The 17,167-nt window shown below is 36.3% G+C and overlaps 1 protein-coding gene across 2 annotated transcripts in view; it reads right to left on the bottom strand.

The window, feature by feature from the left end:
* The window catches only part of KCNQ1 (potassium voltage-gated channel subfamily Q member 1), a 364,521-nt gene that overhangs the window by 105,815 nt on the left and 241,539 nt on the right, over positions 1 to 17,167 (bottom strand). For both annotated transcript variants that reach the window (XM_034416897.3, XM_034416896.3), the window contains 3 exons: positions 15,552 to 15,646; positions 14,289 to 14,335; positions 12,952 to 13,013 (listed from right to left, as the gene is read on the bottom strand). In XM_034416897.3, coding sequence (XP_034272788.1) covers positions 12,952 to 13,013; positions 14,289 to 14,335; positions 15,552 to 15,646 — 204 coding nt within the window. The remainder of the gene's footprint in view (positions 1 to 12,951; positions 13,014 to 14,288; positions 14,336 to 15,551; positions 15,647 to 17,167) is intronic.

The raw sequence follows: 17,167 nt of genomic DNA on the forward strand, positions 1-17,167 counted from the left end.
TTGTCCTACAATAATGATTTTTGTAAACACAGGTAGTCCTTGAGTAACAACAGTTCATTTAATGACTACAAAGTTACAATGGCACTGAAAAAAAAATGACTTATGACCGTTTTTCACATTTATGGCCGTTGCAGCATCCCCATCGTCACATGATCAGAATTCAGACGCTTGGTAACTGATTCATATTTATATAATGGCTGCAGTCTCCTGGGGTCATGTGATCACCTTTTGCACCCTTCTGGCAAGCAAAGTCAATGGTCAAACCAGATTCATTAATCAACTCTATTACTAGCTTGACAACTTCAGTGATTCACTTAACAACTGTGCAAGAAAGGTTGTGAAATGAGGCAAAAATCACTTAACAGATGTCTCACTTAGTGACAGAAATTTTGGGCTCAGTTGTCATATTTCAAGTAGAAGCTAGAATTCTGTTTTCTTTGGTTCACATATCCATATGATACTTCTCTCAGACTACTTAGGTCAGGGGTGGACAAATATGGCCCCTTTATGACCTGTGGACTTCAACTCCCAGAATTCCTGAGCCAGCTGGCTCAGGAATTCTGGGAGTTGAAGTCCACAGGTTGTAAAAGGGCCACAGTTGCCCACTCCTGACCTAGGTGGTTTAAGAGACAGTGCTGTTGCCTGAAAATGCAGTCAAGGTTTAGAAGGAAAAAATCATGAGTTACATGTACATGATAGGAATAAAGACGGATGTTCTGTGTCTTTTAAAGAGTCAGCTACATAATTAACTCATATTTATATGATGGTTGCAGTGTCCTGGAGTCATGGGATCCCCTTTTGTGACCTTCTCACCAGCAAAGTCCATGAGGAAACCAGATTTACTTAGCAACCATGTTACTAAATTAACAACTTCAGTGATTCACTTAACAACTGTGACAAGAAAGGTCGTAAGTTGGGACAAAATTAACTTAACAAATGTTTCACTTAGCAACAGATATTTTGAGCTCAATTGTGGTCATAAATTGAGGACTACCCTTATTAAGGAGTTTGTTTCTTAATAAGGTTTATTCATGGGAAGAGGCCCAAGAGTAATAACTTTATTCTGAAGTGGTCTTAGAAGCTGAGCGCACTCTCCAAATAAGCAAAAAATGTCTAATTACACTTTCCAAATCACAATCATTAATAAACAAGTAAGTGATTGATTGTAAAAAAACATATCCCTCTTTTGGCAGAAGCTAATACAGCAGTGTTCCAATAGGTCATGACTGGAAAAATTAACTAGATAATGCTGAACACAGTAAAAACAAATAAATTAAAAGGGCTAGTGTCAGGCCAGAATGATTAGGTCTACACATGAAGGTCTAATTAAACTGATTTATTACTACTCCTGCCTATGCACAGGAATATTCTCAACTAACGGTTAACACCTGCTAGGAGTTAGATAAGGGTCAATGGAATTCAAGGGAGGTTAGATTAGTTTGCTTGTGGTATATAGGGATTCTAGGTTGATCCTTCTTCTAGCTCTGCAAGCCTTCCTCTACAGCCAGAGCTGAAGAATTTTTAAATAATTTCTTTCTTTCATTTTCTTCATTATTTTTCTCTACTTATTCATGGAATCTTTATAGTTTTCACTCAAATCCTCATTTTAAAAGGCATTGATTTATGCCGCAGGACACAAGTTTAAAAGGCACATTAAATTTAACTTAAAAGTTGAAATCTGATTCATTTAACAATTAAACACTCACAAAATTTCACATTTAAAGAGATCCAGTTTGGTGTAGTGCTTAAGTCATCAGGTTAGAAACTGGGAGGCTGTGAATTCTTCTCTCTCTCTCTCTCTCTCTCTCTCTCTCTCTCTCTCTCTCTCTCTCTCTCTCTCTCTCTCTCTCCCCCTCCCTCCCTCCCTCTCTACACAAACACAAACACACACACACTCTCATAAACATAAAAAGATTAAAATAAAATAGAAATCTTACGGAAAGACATACTTATTTACAATTTTTTTTTGTTCCGAATTTTCAGTGTGTGGGCCAAACAAAACTACAGCGAAAGTACATTTCATAGCAAGGGATCAATGCAGGAGGACAACACTCTCTCTTATGTACTACTACCTTAGAAAGGTAGAATTCTGAAAGCAGTGTCATCCTTAGAAACACCTTTCCTGCAGAGTTCAACAACAGGGCAATTTTGAAATAGAAAGAGACCTTTCTATTCAATGCTAAACCAATGCTAAACCATTCTTAGGACATTGATACTCATTGCCAACCACTTTATATAGTAGAGCCAATTTTGTGCAGTAGTTAAGGCATCAGGCTAGAAACTTAAGAGATGGTGAGTTCTAGTCCCATCTTAAGACACAAAGCCAGCTGAGCGATCTTGGGCCAGTCACTCCCTCTCAGTCACAGGAAGCAGGCAATGGCAAACTACTTCTGAAAAACCTTGCCAAAAAAACCTTGTTCAAGCTATCTTCAAGAATTGGACACAACTGAAGAAAGAAAAAAAGGAACCGGAAAGCAGTGCAAAATTTTCAGTACAATGCATCTTATGATCCTTGCACCTTGTACCAATTAATAGCTGAGCTGGTATGTTTTGGAACAAATACAATTTCCAGACTCTTTTCAAGACTAAGCTCATGTAGAGCACATTATTGTAGTCAAGGTAGGTTGCAACCAAAGTCATGAATACCAGATCTGACTGTCTCAAGAAAGGTTGCACTGCTTCCCTTGGGATAACTACACAAAAGTGCTCTTTGCCACAGCTGCCGCCTATGTTTCCAGTGGCAGCTGAGCCTCTCTTTGAAGGAGAGTACAAACTGGGCTGAAACCTTTAGGGAGCACTCAGAGTAAGATCTTTTTTGAACATTTTTGGCAAAGTTTGCTTTGAAGCCATTTTCAGTGATTACCTTTACCCGATTGTTCTGCTAGTACAGATATTTTAGAAGAAATAGGAGGCCACAGGAGGAGAAGGAGGCAAATCTGTCAAAGGAAAACCTCTGTTGGATCAAAAGCTTCCCCCCCCTACTGTACTAAGAGCGCTTGTGTTTTGAGGACAGTTTTGCTGGCACCAATCCTCCGTAAGTAACTGCTAGACTTGTTTTTCAATAGCCTTCAAAAGTGATTCTAGCGGAAGTTCTTTAACCGTCAGTGACTTTAACCAAGGAAGGATTAATTAGGCAAGAAAATCTATTTCAAACGTATTCACCACTCATGAGCATTAAAACACATGAAAGGGAGCTGAAAACCATCTCTTAATAGCTGCCTGTTTGAAGAGCTAATTTGGAATTTAGGAAACAGGAAAGAACCCTGCAGTTTTCCATAACCAGTTTGCTCTAAAACTTACCTAAAGCAAGATAGTGCGGTAAGCCTTGCTGTTATCTCCTTGTTTTCCCTTGGCATTATAGTTCCAATTCAGATCTCATTCTTTGAAGATGTTATCTAGCCAGTTAGAGAGAGGCACCCATTTCTGAATAATGATATGTATGGTGAATAACACTTAACTAAGGAAATGTGCCGCCTGACACAGACCAAGAGGCCTATGACAGGTACAAGGAATTACCAGCAATAGAACTCCTTGCTTCTATTGCCTTAAAAGCTCAAGAAAAGAGTAAACAGACAAACAGGACAGAACAGTAACCAATTGGCATAATTCAGTGCTTCTCAACCTTGCCAACTGTCAGCCCCGCAAGTTTGGTACAGACAAGAAGTACACTCAGAAGTACTAGATCTAACTTTGTTGTAAGGTTACATTAACAGTATCTTGCAAATCTGAAAGCACATCTCTTCACTTGCTTTTACAGTCCAAGAAACTAGGAAGGATCCATTCTGAGGCCTTTGCCATGCCCCTATTGCTTCTGTGGGCTAAGCTGCCTCTTAACTGACCATTTACACATCTATGGTTTGCCCCAATGAGTCCTCCCAAGGATCAGTTCACTGCCTGAGAGAGAGAGAGAGGAAAAAAGTAGCCCACCGTTCACTCCCAGACATAGTCTCTGACCATTTGTGGAAGAAAGTTGATGACCCCTGGCACAGGGTATAATGGTAAAAAGTGAAGAATTTTCTTTGGAGCTGACTATAGAGCTGAACCTCTTTCCTGATCAGCTCGAGGAAATGGATATCTCCATGTAGTTTTCTTGGCAACGATATGGAAGGATTTGTCATTGTCTTCTTTTGGAATATTTGTCTGATGTCCAGTCTGGGGTACAGCCCTGGTATTTCCTTATAGTTTTCCATCCAAGTAGTAATCTGGTGTGCCCCTGTTCAGCTTTTCAAGATCAGCCAAGATCAACTTGGTATTATTCCCCCTCACTGGGCATTGTATAAGGTAGGCTGACCCAATTTTGATTAACTTGGAAGATTTGACATTAAAAAAAAAAAGCTAGGTTATTCTTCTGAATATATCTAGTAGCAGCAATCTGTTTGAAACCAAATCACATGTAGCATTAATAGAACAAGGATGATTTAGAAGACATAAAAAAAGGAGGGCTCAGGACAATTATAATGAAAGAATAAAGAGGCAACCTCAGACGGCTGCTTTGTCAGAAAAAAAATAAACAAAAGACTGCACAGCACTTTTCTCATTTTTATAGAACAATCCCTTGGCAAAGCAAGATGCCTGAGGGGATCGTTCATTTTTTTGTAAGAAGAGGATATCAGATCCTTCTGCGTAATATTTTTTTTCCAATTAAAATGTATTGTGTACTCCATCCAGGTTTTTATCCTGTCTGAACAAACTGTTTCTACAAAGCATCTGTTAGAGCCCAGCCCCTCTTTTAATTTTTTTGTGGGCTGGAAAGCTCACAGAAACTTAGGAAGCAGAATTTGCTTTCATAACAAAGATTTAACTGGCCATTGCTGCATTTGGGCCAGAATGCAGAAAGAATTTGGGCTAGTAACTGACCCTTCTGAACTCTGTCTGCTCCCTGTGACATTGTTTAATTAGCTTAGCCAGTTGGAATGGATTTATATGATATGTTTACTCCTTGTTCATCCAGTAATAAAATGTACTGGGCATGTAAATTTGAAATAATTCACTCTCAGTCCAAGTGTCTGGGCTTTCGCTTTCAGATAGCTTCCAAGCTCTACAATTTTAGATTAAAGAGTTGATGGTTATAAATGTCTTTTCAAGCATTAGGTGTCCTCTTTTAATAAACCTCACAACCCATGAAGGCTAATGAAATATTTGATCTTTACCTTAAACAATTAATGAATGTGTACAAAGTGGGCTAGAAGCTTCATTTACAAATCTGATCATCCCAAATCTGTAATATATGATTATAGAAGATAATCCTATTGAGATGTACTCTTAAAAGTACATATAAACAACAACTTTAATCAGCAAGTCTATTCTTTAATCTTGCCTTAGATAGGGATTTGTCGCATCTATTTGCCTTCAAAACATTTCTATAAACTTATTTACTAGTCTAAGATGTGGCCATGTATTTTGTTCCCTAGATTTATCCTCTACTATTACTACAACTAAGGTTTTGTAATCTCATGTTTGCCACTTTACTAAGAACAATGATTCCTGTTAATAATTGCCTATTTCCTCCATATAGCTCTGAAGTATCTTTATTTTCTTTGTTTAGGAAATCAATTTCATCTACTGAGGCATTTTATAGTAGCATTAAACAAGCAGATTGTTCAAGGTTTAGATTATTTGTTTCTATTAAGGCAAATGTTAGGCTTACAAAAATGTGCTAACATAGAAGGATGACTTCTCATTTTCACTTGTATTAGGGGAATTCATACATGTTACAATGCACATTATGTACATTTTAAAAATCTGGATTACAAACTATTTTGTACCCTTGCTTCTTTGCAAGTAAAAATTGTTCTTAAAATTTTTCTTTTCTTGGACAAGTTCCCCTTTTCTGTACAAAAATTAAGAAAGAAAGAAAAAGAAAAAAATTCATAGGAGTTTTTCAATCTGTAGATTGTACTTCTGTTGATAATTATTTAGCTAGTTAAATTTAACTTGGCTATGAATCTTTTAAACATTTTATCATTAATCTCAAAAATATGCACAGATCATAGAAAGCTCCCTCAGGCATTTTCAAATGTCTCAGACACTTCAGTTAATTTTATCTGATCCGCCACATTTATGATATAACTTCATCTTGTTTTAGCATTTTCTTATCTAATATAAAACATACCACAATAACTATAGCAGTTTGAGGATTAGTGTTCAGTTAAAATGTTTTGCAAAATAGCAAGATTCTCCCCCTCGCCCCCACATTTCTTGAGCTGTAATAGATTTATCACAAAATAAAATACACCCCCTGTAGCAGTTGCTGAGAACTTTAAACTTTGACTGTTTTTGGTCAGTAATCTCATTAGCTAGAAATAATGCATAATTCTTCCATATGCTGTTGCCAATCCTTTGCTGCATAATACTTAAATGTTTAAAGTACTCAGTTCTGTTTTCTTTGTCGCTATCCCATAAAAACAACAAGCTTGCTCTACACATGTGAACTGTAGGCAACATAACTGTCTGCAGGAATAAAAGCTGTGTCTCAAAGTCCACCCTAATTAAATTGAAAATAAAAGATGCATTGCTCCACTTGGAATGCACTTTATCACTCTTAAATTGCTTTTTTAATCATTGCTTCCACTCAAAGTAAAAGTTTCAATGGGGGAAACAAATTTCTAAACCCTCTCTTTGAAACATAGAAATACATGGACATTTTTATATTATTGAGGTTCTCTTCCTTTTGAGTATATTTACGTAGTTTGGTTTTGATTAAGTGATGATTATAGTGGTGGGTTGCTACCGGTTTGCATTGGATTGGACAAACTGGTAGCGGTGGCGGTGGGAGGCTCCGCCCACCCACCAGGACGCTTCTGCACATGCGCAGAAGCCCCCTCCCGTGCGCACGAGCACATGCGCACATACGAGCGAACCGGTAGCAACGGGATTTGGAACCTGCCCCTGGATGATTACCTAAATTAGTTAGCCAAGACCTTATATTGTCATCAAGCAAAAGGTATATAGGCTATAAATAGTGAGAATATTAGTTACTCAAACCTGTAGTTACAAAAATGGGGAAAAAACCCATAAAAAAACCAACAAACATCAAAAACCTAAGTTGTAATTTATCTTACTATACTGAAGAATGCAACAGGTACATGAATGACTTATAGATATATATCTGCCATCATTTTGTCCTGCTTTTCCCCCTGACTGTTCACTATTTGGTCTGAAGAAGAATTAAAAGAAATTGAAAAACATCCAGCTACTGTACTGTATAGATTGGCCTATATAAAGGTATTTCTTTAAAAAAAGCTCTCCACGCCTGCCCCATAGCTAAGATGGCTACCATTTGTGTGGCTCATTTTATTATCAGCCCTGGAAACATTGTTGTAATATTATTGAATAGCTTTTAGACATTCCCTATTGCAAAAATATTTTGTGAAATCCGAATTAAATCCCAAAGAACACCATTGTGCTTAGATTATTATTAATTATATACATCTTCTTTTCTTTTTTAAAATGGTCTATGGTCTACAGTCTTTACGCTGTTCCCTTTTGCAGTACAGAAAGAGTGAGAGAGACAATAATTTGATCAAAACAGTCTTACTCAAACATGTCTTAAAAGAGGTATTAGAAGCTGAAGGCTGGAGATTAAATAACTACTTTGAACATAGTCACATGTGGATCATCCTGTTCCCTTCAGTTCCCAAAGCACAATCTGCCCTAGGATCAATTGCATTTTTGCTACAAGAGAAGCTAAAGTTCAGACTGCTTCAACTGGCAGACTATGTTTCGTCATTCTCTGGATATGGAGACAAATATTGTACTCTCAAATACTGTTTTTATTACACAATACATGTCACATCTAAAAAGCTAGAACAAAATTGCTTTAGGAACCCATGCTCACTAGAACTAAATTTTGTTGAGAATTTACAAATCTGGATTACAACCTCTAAAAAGATTTGCTATCTGCTATCCATTAAATCTTACCAGATGCAGCACACAACATACAATACAGGGGTGGGTTCGCAACGGGGCTGCGCGCTTCCTGATGACGTCCGGGTCGGTGGGCGGAGCCTCCCACTGGTTTTACTACTGGTTCTTGTGAACTGGTCTGAACCAGGGACAACCCACCACTGATGCAATGATGTGCAGATAACTACACAAACTGATTCTTTTTTTGGAGGGGGGATATATCCTAATAATCACTACTTATCTCTTATTCAAACATTATGCTGCATGATTAACAAATTGCATTTATTCTGAAGTTCTGATGAAAAAAAAGCAATGGACAAGTTGGGGGAGGCGTTGAGATGAAGGCACAGATATGTAACAAATGCACAATACAAATGAAAATGGAAAGACTATCTGCCTACTTGCAAAACCCCTATCTGTAAACAGATACCAAAGCAAACTTTCTGCAGAGAGAGAAAAAATCTTTGATGCATGCTTCCATTACTTACTTTACCCAAATTACTTACTTTACCCAAACTTTACCCCCCAAATTGATGTGGCCTGGCTGTCTGGGAATTATGGGAGTTGAAGTCCATCTGAAGAACATGGAGGGAAGGCTACTCTGGCTGTCCTTTTCTTTTTCCTAGCAAGAAACTCTTGATTAAAAAGTTCTCCCATCATATTGTGTCATAAAATAGCGGAGAGTTCCCCATCTGGCATCCTTGACGGGTGCTTCACTGTAGTTCCTCTCTTTTGAAGGGTGCCAGGTTAGGGAGCTGATATTGAGCTAAAGGGTTAACTTGCACATAGCTATATAAAAAGCAAGTACACTGACTGAGTGGAAAAACATAAAGAACCAGATTATATGACTTTGATATAAACATTAGAAGTGCTGACTACGCATACTGTAAAATGCTGCTGAGGCCAGCTGCCAACAATGTCATCATAAATCAAGCAAGTTGTTAGGAATAGATCTGAAACTAACCTGGGTGCTAATCTTGAACAATAGCCTATTGTAACCTGAAAGAGAATTATACAATACTATTTGACATTGCTCAGAGCTTTTACCTAATTTAAAATTAAGAGTGATTTTCCCCCACCAACTCTCCTGTTCTTTCTTTCGCTCAGTGTTGACAAAAGTAGCTTTATTGTACAACAATAATATGCACCTGTTCAAAAGTATTAGTCACTTATATCAGAGGCTAACTTTTTTGATATTATATATGATACAAAGGTGTTAAGAAACAAAAGAAGAAAACATAAAGAGATGGATTTTAATCCACAGTAGTCCATTACAATATACTATCTCATTTTTATACACAGTAGAAATAATGAACTTATTGGAGTCAGACTGTTTGGTGTTAGCTTTGGAAGCCATATTAGCACCAGTTCCCTGACAAACCAAAGGGTCCTCCGGGAGGGGGCAGGGGAGGTTAAGTGGTTTATGAACAACATGTTAACCCTCCTCTTTTGTGTTTTGTTCATTTTATTTTCCAGAGTGTGGTTTTTCCATCGGGGGAGGGGGGGGAGAGACGGGATGGACGGACGCCTGTCAACTTTGGAAGCCATATTAGCACCAGAAGCTTCCATGCTGCCAACTCCATGCGCCTGGGAAAGTAGGAGGGGGGATTTAGGAGAGTGAATGTAGTTAGACATAATAGCATTCTTCCCTTTGGTCAAGATCATGGTGTTTATGCATCTAGATGAGGAGTGGTTGCAGGGATGGCTCAAGTTGGGACGGATGATGATTGGACCATGTGACAGACTGATGGGTGAAGGGGTTGGATTTGGGGTTTTGATTTCCTGCGGGAAAACCTGGAACCCTCAGATTCGGGTTTTCCCAGATGTGCCAGTATACCTACTCTAATAAATTGGAACTTTGAGAAATGCCTGCCTCGGAGTTTTACTTGGAGTTGGGGACTTTCTGGAATGCTGATATTTGGAACTATTGAGCAGAATGACAGCACAGGAGGACACCAAAGGGTCTCTCTCCTATGAGAAGCAGAACTTTCTACCTATTTCAGATTGTTATTATTTGTATTCTGCATTTTATTTTTTCCAGAATTCTTTCTCCTGTACTCCAAACCATCTCAATGTAAATATAAAACTGGGAGTAACTGTACATTCATCAGATGAAGTACTCATTTCAAGTCTATGAGAACCTAGGTCAGAATAGGTTTACTAATCTTTAAATTATCATGAGATGTTTTTCACAGTGCGACCAATAGTCATTTGTCTCTGGAACTTGTTACTATAGAACTCAAATGAATTACCACTTTCAAATGTTTAAAATAGGTAGTAACTCATATTGTTTCCAGAGGAAGAGCTCTAAGCATTATTAATCAAAAGCAGTACACAATTATGCCATCTTTGTCTCATTCTTTGGTAAGAAAATCAAGGTGAAATAATCAATGAGAAAATAAAATGTTTCCAAATGAAATATCACCTCTAAGAATACGTCTAAAAACTACACAAATAAAAGTATTATCTGAAAGGACTTTCTAATTCCATACTGCTCTTGCAAATTCAAAAGAATATTTACAGTAAACTTTTCAGTGAGGGCTATATTATAAAATAAGCTTATTTTTATATTATTTTATAAAAACATAAAATATATTCATACGTTGTATAACACACACACACACACACACACACACACACACACACACACACACACACACATATTTGCATCCAATGTTCCTACAAGAAATTATCTTGTTTCTTTTGTTTTTGGTCAGGAATGAGCTGGGTTAAATATTGGGATTTAAAAATTTGGGAAAATAGAATTGGCTTAATTGTTGAAAGAGCTTTGTTAACTTCTTCCCTGCAGACTTCTTGTACCAAGCCTGGTTACTTCCTGAATGAATACAGGCTGCTTTTTATATATGAAACCTAACACTTCTTGGCACAACTCCAGATGTTAAATAAAAAAGCTACAAGCCACTGCTAACCTGCTTCCCTGAACAGAGTCACACTATTTGAACTACTAAAGCAAGGTTTTCCTTTCCCAACCTTTCGATAATCCCTCTTGCAGCCTTTTAAGGCATAGCTCACCCCCAAGCATAAAATAAAAAAGAAATATGCTCAAAAATATGAAAATATTCCAAACTAATTAGCTAACCAAACAATAGTAGCTCACCGCCTTTCCAGCTTTCTTTGAAGACCATAAGGTCTTGGATGAACCTTTTTCTTTTTGTCTTAGTTCATGTTTAGCATTGGCCTATAAGTCAAACAACTAGTTAAAAGGATTAAAGAGAAGTATCTTAACTCTATTTGATTACCTGAGACTAGCAATGAAACTTCATTTTGAAATTTTGAATAATTTAAAAACTAGAGAATGATGACAAAGAAAGGCCTTACATGTATATTCTCCCAAAACAGACCTCTACAAGTGGGGTATTCCCAAAAGAGGGACAATCTGACAATCCTTAATAATCATGCAGATATATAATGATATGGTTACTCCCTTGTTTCTATTTTAAAAGTAAATGCCAATATCATGAATTGAGCCTGTGATACAGCTAACAATTCTTTCTTTCTTTCTTTCTTTCTTTCTTTCTTTCTTTCTTTCTTTCTTTCTTTCTTTCTTTCTTTCTTTCTTTCTTTCTTTCTTCTTCCTTCCTTCCTTCCTTCCTTCCTTCCATCCATCCATCCATCCATCCATCCATCCCACTTCTACACCACCCATCTCACCTACGTGACCCAGGGTCATTTACAATAAAAAAAATACAGATCTTTTAATATTGGAGACATAAAATCACAGTCCTGTGCATTCAACCGTATTTTGTAGCATTTGTAGTTACTGAATACTCCTTCAGAACAACCCTATATAAAGCCCATTGCACTATAACCAAGATATGAACAATAGTTAACAGATCAGATCGATTCATAAATGTGTACTACCAGTGTACAACACACACTTATTTCTGTCCTACTTTCTACCATTAAAAATGCCTTTCCATCATCAATGTTTTTAACAATGTTTACATAAAAATAAATATGAAATAAATAAAATAAAAATAAATAAAATAAATAAATAAAAGCAAAGCTGAAATAAACAAAAGAATAAAAAGGTATCAATTGATTTTCCAGAGTAAAGCAAATTTTAAAGCAAAAGGTTGTATGAATAAAAAAAAATTGTTCTTCTAGAATTATTATATCCTTTCAGGTTCCTTTCACTTGTGTGACTATGTTGTTTCATTATGGGAAAATATTCATTGTTTTGGTTAAATTATTAGCAATTCTCATCCTTTTCTCTTTCTTTCTCTGTCTTGTTTATATTTAATGCCAAGCCTTTTGGGAAAGATTTTCTTTCAACTGTGTCAGCTCTACAGTGATGTAACTTTCTTCCCATTGTAATCAGAAGAAATTGTATAAATAAGCTAAAACAAGTAAGGACATATGAATAACTGCAGACTTTAGACTGCATTTTAATTGCTCAATGTACTATAACATACTGCATATTTATATTAAATTTCCCTTTTATGAGAAGGAAGATAGGGCATAGCACAAAAACAAATATTTCAATTGATTTAAATTATTAAATTAATAACCCCTTAAACTAGATTACATGCTTTAAATCGTTGGGACTACCACAAGCAATTTAAACATACTCAACAATATATCTCCATCTGCAGATACTACAAAATGTTATAGTTCATATTCTCCATTTCCATTTTCAAACAATTCATTAGAAATGAAATCTTTATATGGAATTACATATAAATATATATATTGCAAAAAGTTTTTTATTTTTTAAACAAAAACAACATAAAAACATCATCCTTCCAAACAATTACAGACAGTATTTCGATCGGTTAAAATCATTTTGTGCTCTCAAAATTTTCAAAATCTCATTATATGACAAATGTTCTTTCCTCTAACAAAAAATATATGGAATTATATTTTTATTTTCTACAAATTTGCCTTTGTCAAATTGCTTGCCTATGTTCATGTTCTCACAATTAGGTTGCATTTTTTTTAATAATCAGGAAGGAAAAGAATGTGCTGTATGCTTGTGTCATGCAGTAAAATACAACTATTATTGAAAGTCTAATTTAGGCCTACCTTGTCTTCGACTCTGTTCAGCCGGGCACCAACTGTATTAGTCCCTCGATCTTTATTTTTTTCTGCATAGAAAGGACACTTCTAGATAAATATCAAGTGTTACAATAGTATAGAATGAAGCCAAACGATTGCATTTAACTAGTCTAGCAGAGCTACTTAATTGAACCCTGCTGACAGATGGGTAATTTTATTACATTAACAGTAGTTTTTTTTTATTCCTTTATTAGCATCAATTCAAGCCTTGCCTTGAATGGACTCAAGTTCATGTTATGCTTTAAATCAGAAGAATATATGCATTCAGTTTAATAAATTTAAATTAAATTTAACACTAATTTAGCTGAAAAGTACAGTAGAGCATGAGTGAGAGTCCATGTGGTGTATGGTTAAGGTGTTGGACTAAGAGCAGAGAGACCCTTAGGTCAGGGGTGGTATTCACTTACCTTCGCTACCAGTTTGCAAATGTAAGCACGCAGGCCTCCTCCACGCATGCGCAGAGGGTAAAAAATGGGACGTGATGACATCTGGGTGGGTGGGTGGAGCCTCCTGCTGCCAGCGCTACCGGATCGCGCAATCCAGATAGAACCGGCTGAATTTCACCACTGCCTTAGATGTCTCTGAGGATAGATCTCTCTTAGGCACATAAGTTACTGCTGAGTAACTCTGAGCCACTTACATTCTCTCAGCCCTAGACTGGGAAACTGAAAAACATCCCAGAATGTAGCAATGGAAAACCACTTCTATCTGTCCTTAAAATTGTCAAGATTGATTCAAAAACACCAAAACGAAGTACAGAATAAGAGTGAGACTTACCTCTTGAAGTATGTTGGTGTGCTTATTGATGATCATTATCATCATCCATGAAAAGTTAGTATACATTCATGGGTTTTATAGAATGTTTATTTGGATTCTGATTTCCCACAAAAGAAGTACAGAGAAACTATGGTTTCATTGTAAATTATGAAAACTATAAAGATGAGCACAACTCATTCAATTGCTGTATCCAGTAGGGATCTATGTACTACCCAAAACCTTGGATGAATTCCACAGAATCCCCAAGTTAGTGCTATTGAACTATAACTTTCACAATGTTAATTGTAACTTGGCAGAAGCCAAAAATTACTAAAAGCATGAGAATAATTGTATTAGCTATTTCAATTAATTTCTTTTAAATATAATTCATTCAGTGCTTTTGATTCTGTTTTGATTTTTTTTTTGTCATTGGTTTGTCCATTGGTTGAACAAGTTGCTATTTCTATGAGACTTTTTTTTTTTTGAAAAGTACTTGACTTGTAACATATTGAAGATACATTCTGTGCTTTTCTAGGATGGTGACTTACCTGAGAGAGAAATAAATAGTGATGGCTTTCCTATAGATTGGTCCAATCTAGAGAGAAAGAAATTTTTTTAAAGTAAGAAACCAAACATTTTCCCCCAGGTAAAAAATGGGCAGCTAAAAACAATTGTAATTGTTTTGTACATTCCTACCAATAATGAAAGAAGGTCTTACAGTTATTGGTTTATTTGCAAAATATGCTTTGAACTTTTTATTGTGATTTTTAGAGATATTGTATGTGATCTAAAAACTGCTCCATAAAGAAGCTATTCATTCACTAAATATTTAGTGTTGTCTGTTAACACTTTCTGATATTAACACTTCCACAAAGATATGGAGATGTTGAATTAATGAGTTCCAAATATTGATTGGCAGCAATAAAGCAATTTTAAAACAATGTTCTTTTAATGTAATTTTGTCCTGTGGGTTGTTTTTTTTTTTTGCTACGCTCAAAAGACACTAATCGATAGAATAAATGATAGAATAAATTAAATACATGGGAGATGAAGGATGATGGTTCTTATTTGTGAAGATCTTACAATCAAGTTGAAGAAAATAAAAGGGAAGACAGGAGAAAAATGGGATAGTTTGGGTTCATGCATCACTCTAAGTCAGGGGTCTCCAAAGTTGGCAACTTTAGGAGTTTTGGAATTTGACTCCCAGAATTCGTTAGCCAGCCATGCTGGCTGGGGAATTCTGGGAGTTAACGTCCACAAGTCTTAAAGTTGCCAAGTTTGGAGACCCCTGTTCTAAGTCATATCATGGCATGTTTGGATTTGGATTAGTATGTCCTGTCAACCCAGCCATTATGGTTTGTAAACATAATTTATGGCTTAGCATATTGTAAGAATCCAGCCAACAGTAACTTATTCAGTAAAGCCTAGTTATAACACACCATGGCTTAGAGCAATCTGTTAACCTTCTCAATATGAAAATACTCCCAAGTCCTGTCATGCCGAATTTTCTAACCCACTTCTACTGCCTATTGCATTCTTTTTAATTCCTTTTCCTAAGGGTGTGATCAGACAGGATACATTAACATTGAAGTTCCATGCAGGTAAGGAAGTATGTTAGGGAAACATCATGGGGCACTCTTTAATCCTTCATATTTGTAAGATACTGTGGCAGAAATTGTTTCCACAATTAAAAATTGATGGCATTTAATGTGGGACAGTGTGGATACCGTGGGCTGCAATTTGTCCGTGCATGTTCAGAATATACTTTTTAAAAAAATCATTAAGTTTAGAAGATGAATTCTGGACCATACCTTCTTTGAAGCTCTTTTATTCGGACCATTAAGTTGAGATGACCCTGAGAATATTGTTCTATCACATCACGTACATCATAAGGCTTTCTAGCTTGCTGTGAAAATAGAAAATAATAACTATAATAGTATTTCAAATCTCATTATAGTATGCCATGCCTATGTGGCTATTAGTTGAAATAAGGAAAAATAGAAAACTAGCCTTTTCATTTTCACAGCTTTTTCATATAATTTTACATAATAAGGATAAGGACTAAAGGGTATAACTCAGGTTCTTCGTTAAAATGGTTATTCCTTGTGTTTTAGTGATACACCTAGATGATGGCTGGACATGTAGAAAGCCCTCTTCATGAGTTAAGGAACTAGTTTGTTAAATATTGTGCCATAATGTATTTAGAGCACTGAATATAAAAGAATAGGCCTAGAAACAAACTGTAAATCAGTGAAGTTGGTTTAAAAACTGATCTTTTTTGTTATTGGTTATAAAGTTGTGAGAGTGATGATAATTTACTTAGTGGTCGCACTATCTCTGATATGTTACATATTCTCCACTTATCATCTCACCCCATAAAAGGCACCGTGTTGATAACAGCCTGCTGTGAGTCAGTCTCTCTCTCCTTCTCTCCCCCCACCATCTATTATAACATGGTAATGCGGAGATTTTTCTAATTTGAACATAAATTCCATTGGGTAGTATTTGGAATAAATCCACCACCGCATATGATGTACAGTATTGTTGTTCAGTACACTTTAAATTCTTTCATCTTTTTATAAATGTTAAAAAAAAATTCTCCATCTACTTTTAAATTGAAGTGCTTCGTATAACATACAAAAATTAGGGATTTTAGGAAATGATACAACAACCTATTTTAAAATTACTGAATGTTAAAGTGGCCTCACAGTTTCTTATGCTAGAAGGCAGCTGAATGTATGCATCTGGGAAAATAGAAATCACCCTGCTCCAAACTCCTTAACAGATTGCATCATAGAATTTCATAGAAATCATAGATCTAAATCATAGAATTTAATAGCTAAAGTTATAATAAATTAGACTGCACTCCAAAGAGTTTTACCTGTTAGGTAAAATAGTGTCCTCCTACCATGGCATGCCCCTTCATGGATTACTGCCTTGTCGTGGTGAAGGGGCTTGCGTAGCTAAATGAAGCTATGAGCTATGCCGTGCAGGGCCACCCAAGACGGACAGATCTTAGCAGAGAGTTCTGACAAAACGTGATCCACTGGAGAAGGAAATGGCAACCCACTCCAGTATCTTTGCCATGAAAACCCCATGGATAGTACCAAAAGGAAAAAAGATATGATGCCGGAAGATAAGTCCCTCAAGTCGGAAGGTGTCCAATATGCTACTGGGGAAGAGCAGAGGGCTAGTACTAGTAGCGCCAGAAACAGTGAAGCGACTGGGCCAAAGCCAAAAAGACGCTCAGCTGTGGATGCATCTGGTGGTGAAAGGAAAGTCTGATGCTGTAAAGACTTTTTCTCCATAGGAACCTGGAACCTTGTTTTTACAGTCAGTAAAAACAAGACCAAGAGCTGATTATAGCTCAGATTATGAGCTTCTCATTGCAAAATTTCAGGCAAAGATGGGCATGATAAAGGACCAA

The sequence above is a fragment of the Pantherophis guttatus genome, chromosome 1 (genome assembly GCF_059756535.1).
Source record: "Pantherophis guttatus breed Tessera chromosome 1, ASM5975653v1, whole genome shotgun sequence".
Lineage (NCBI taxonomy): Eukaryota > Metazoa > Chordata > Lepidosauria > Squamata > Colubridae > Pantherophis > Pantherophis guttatus.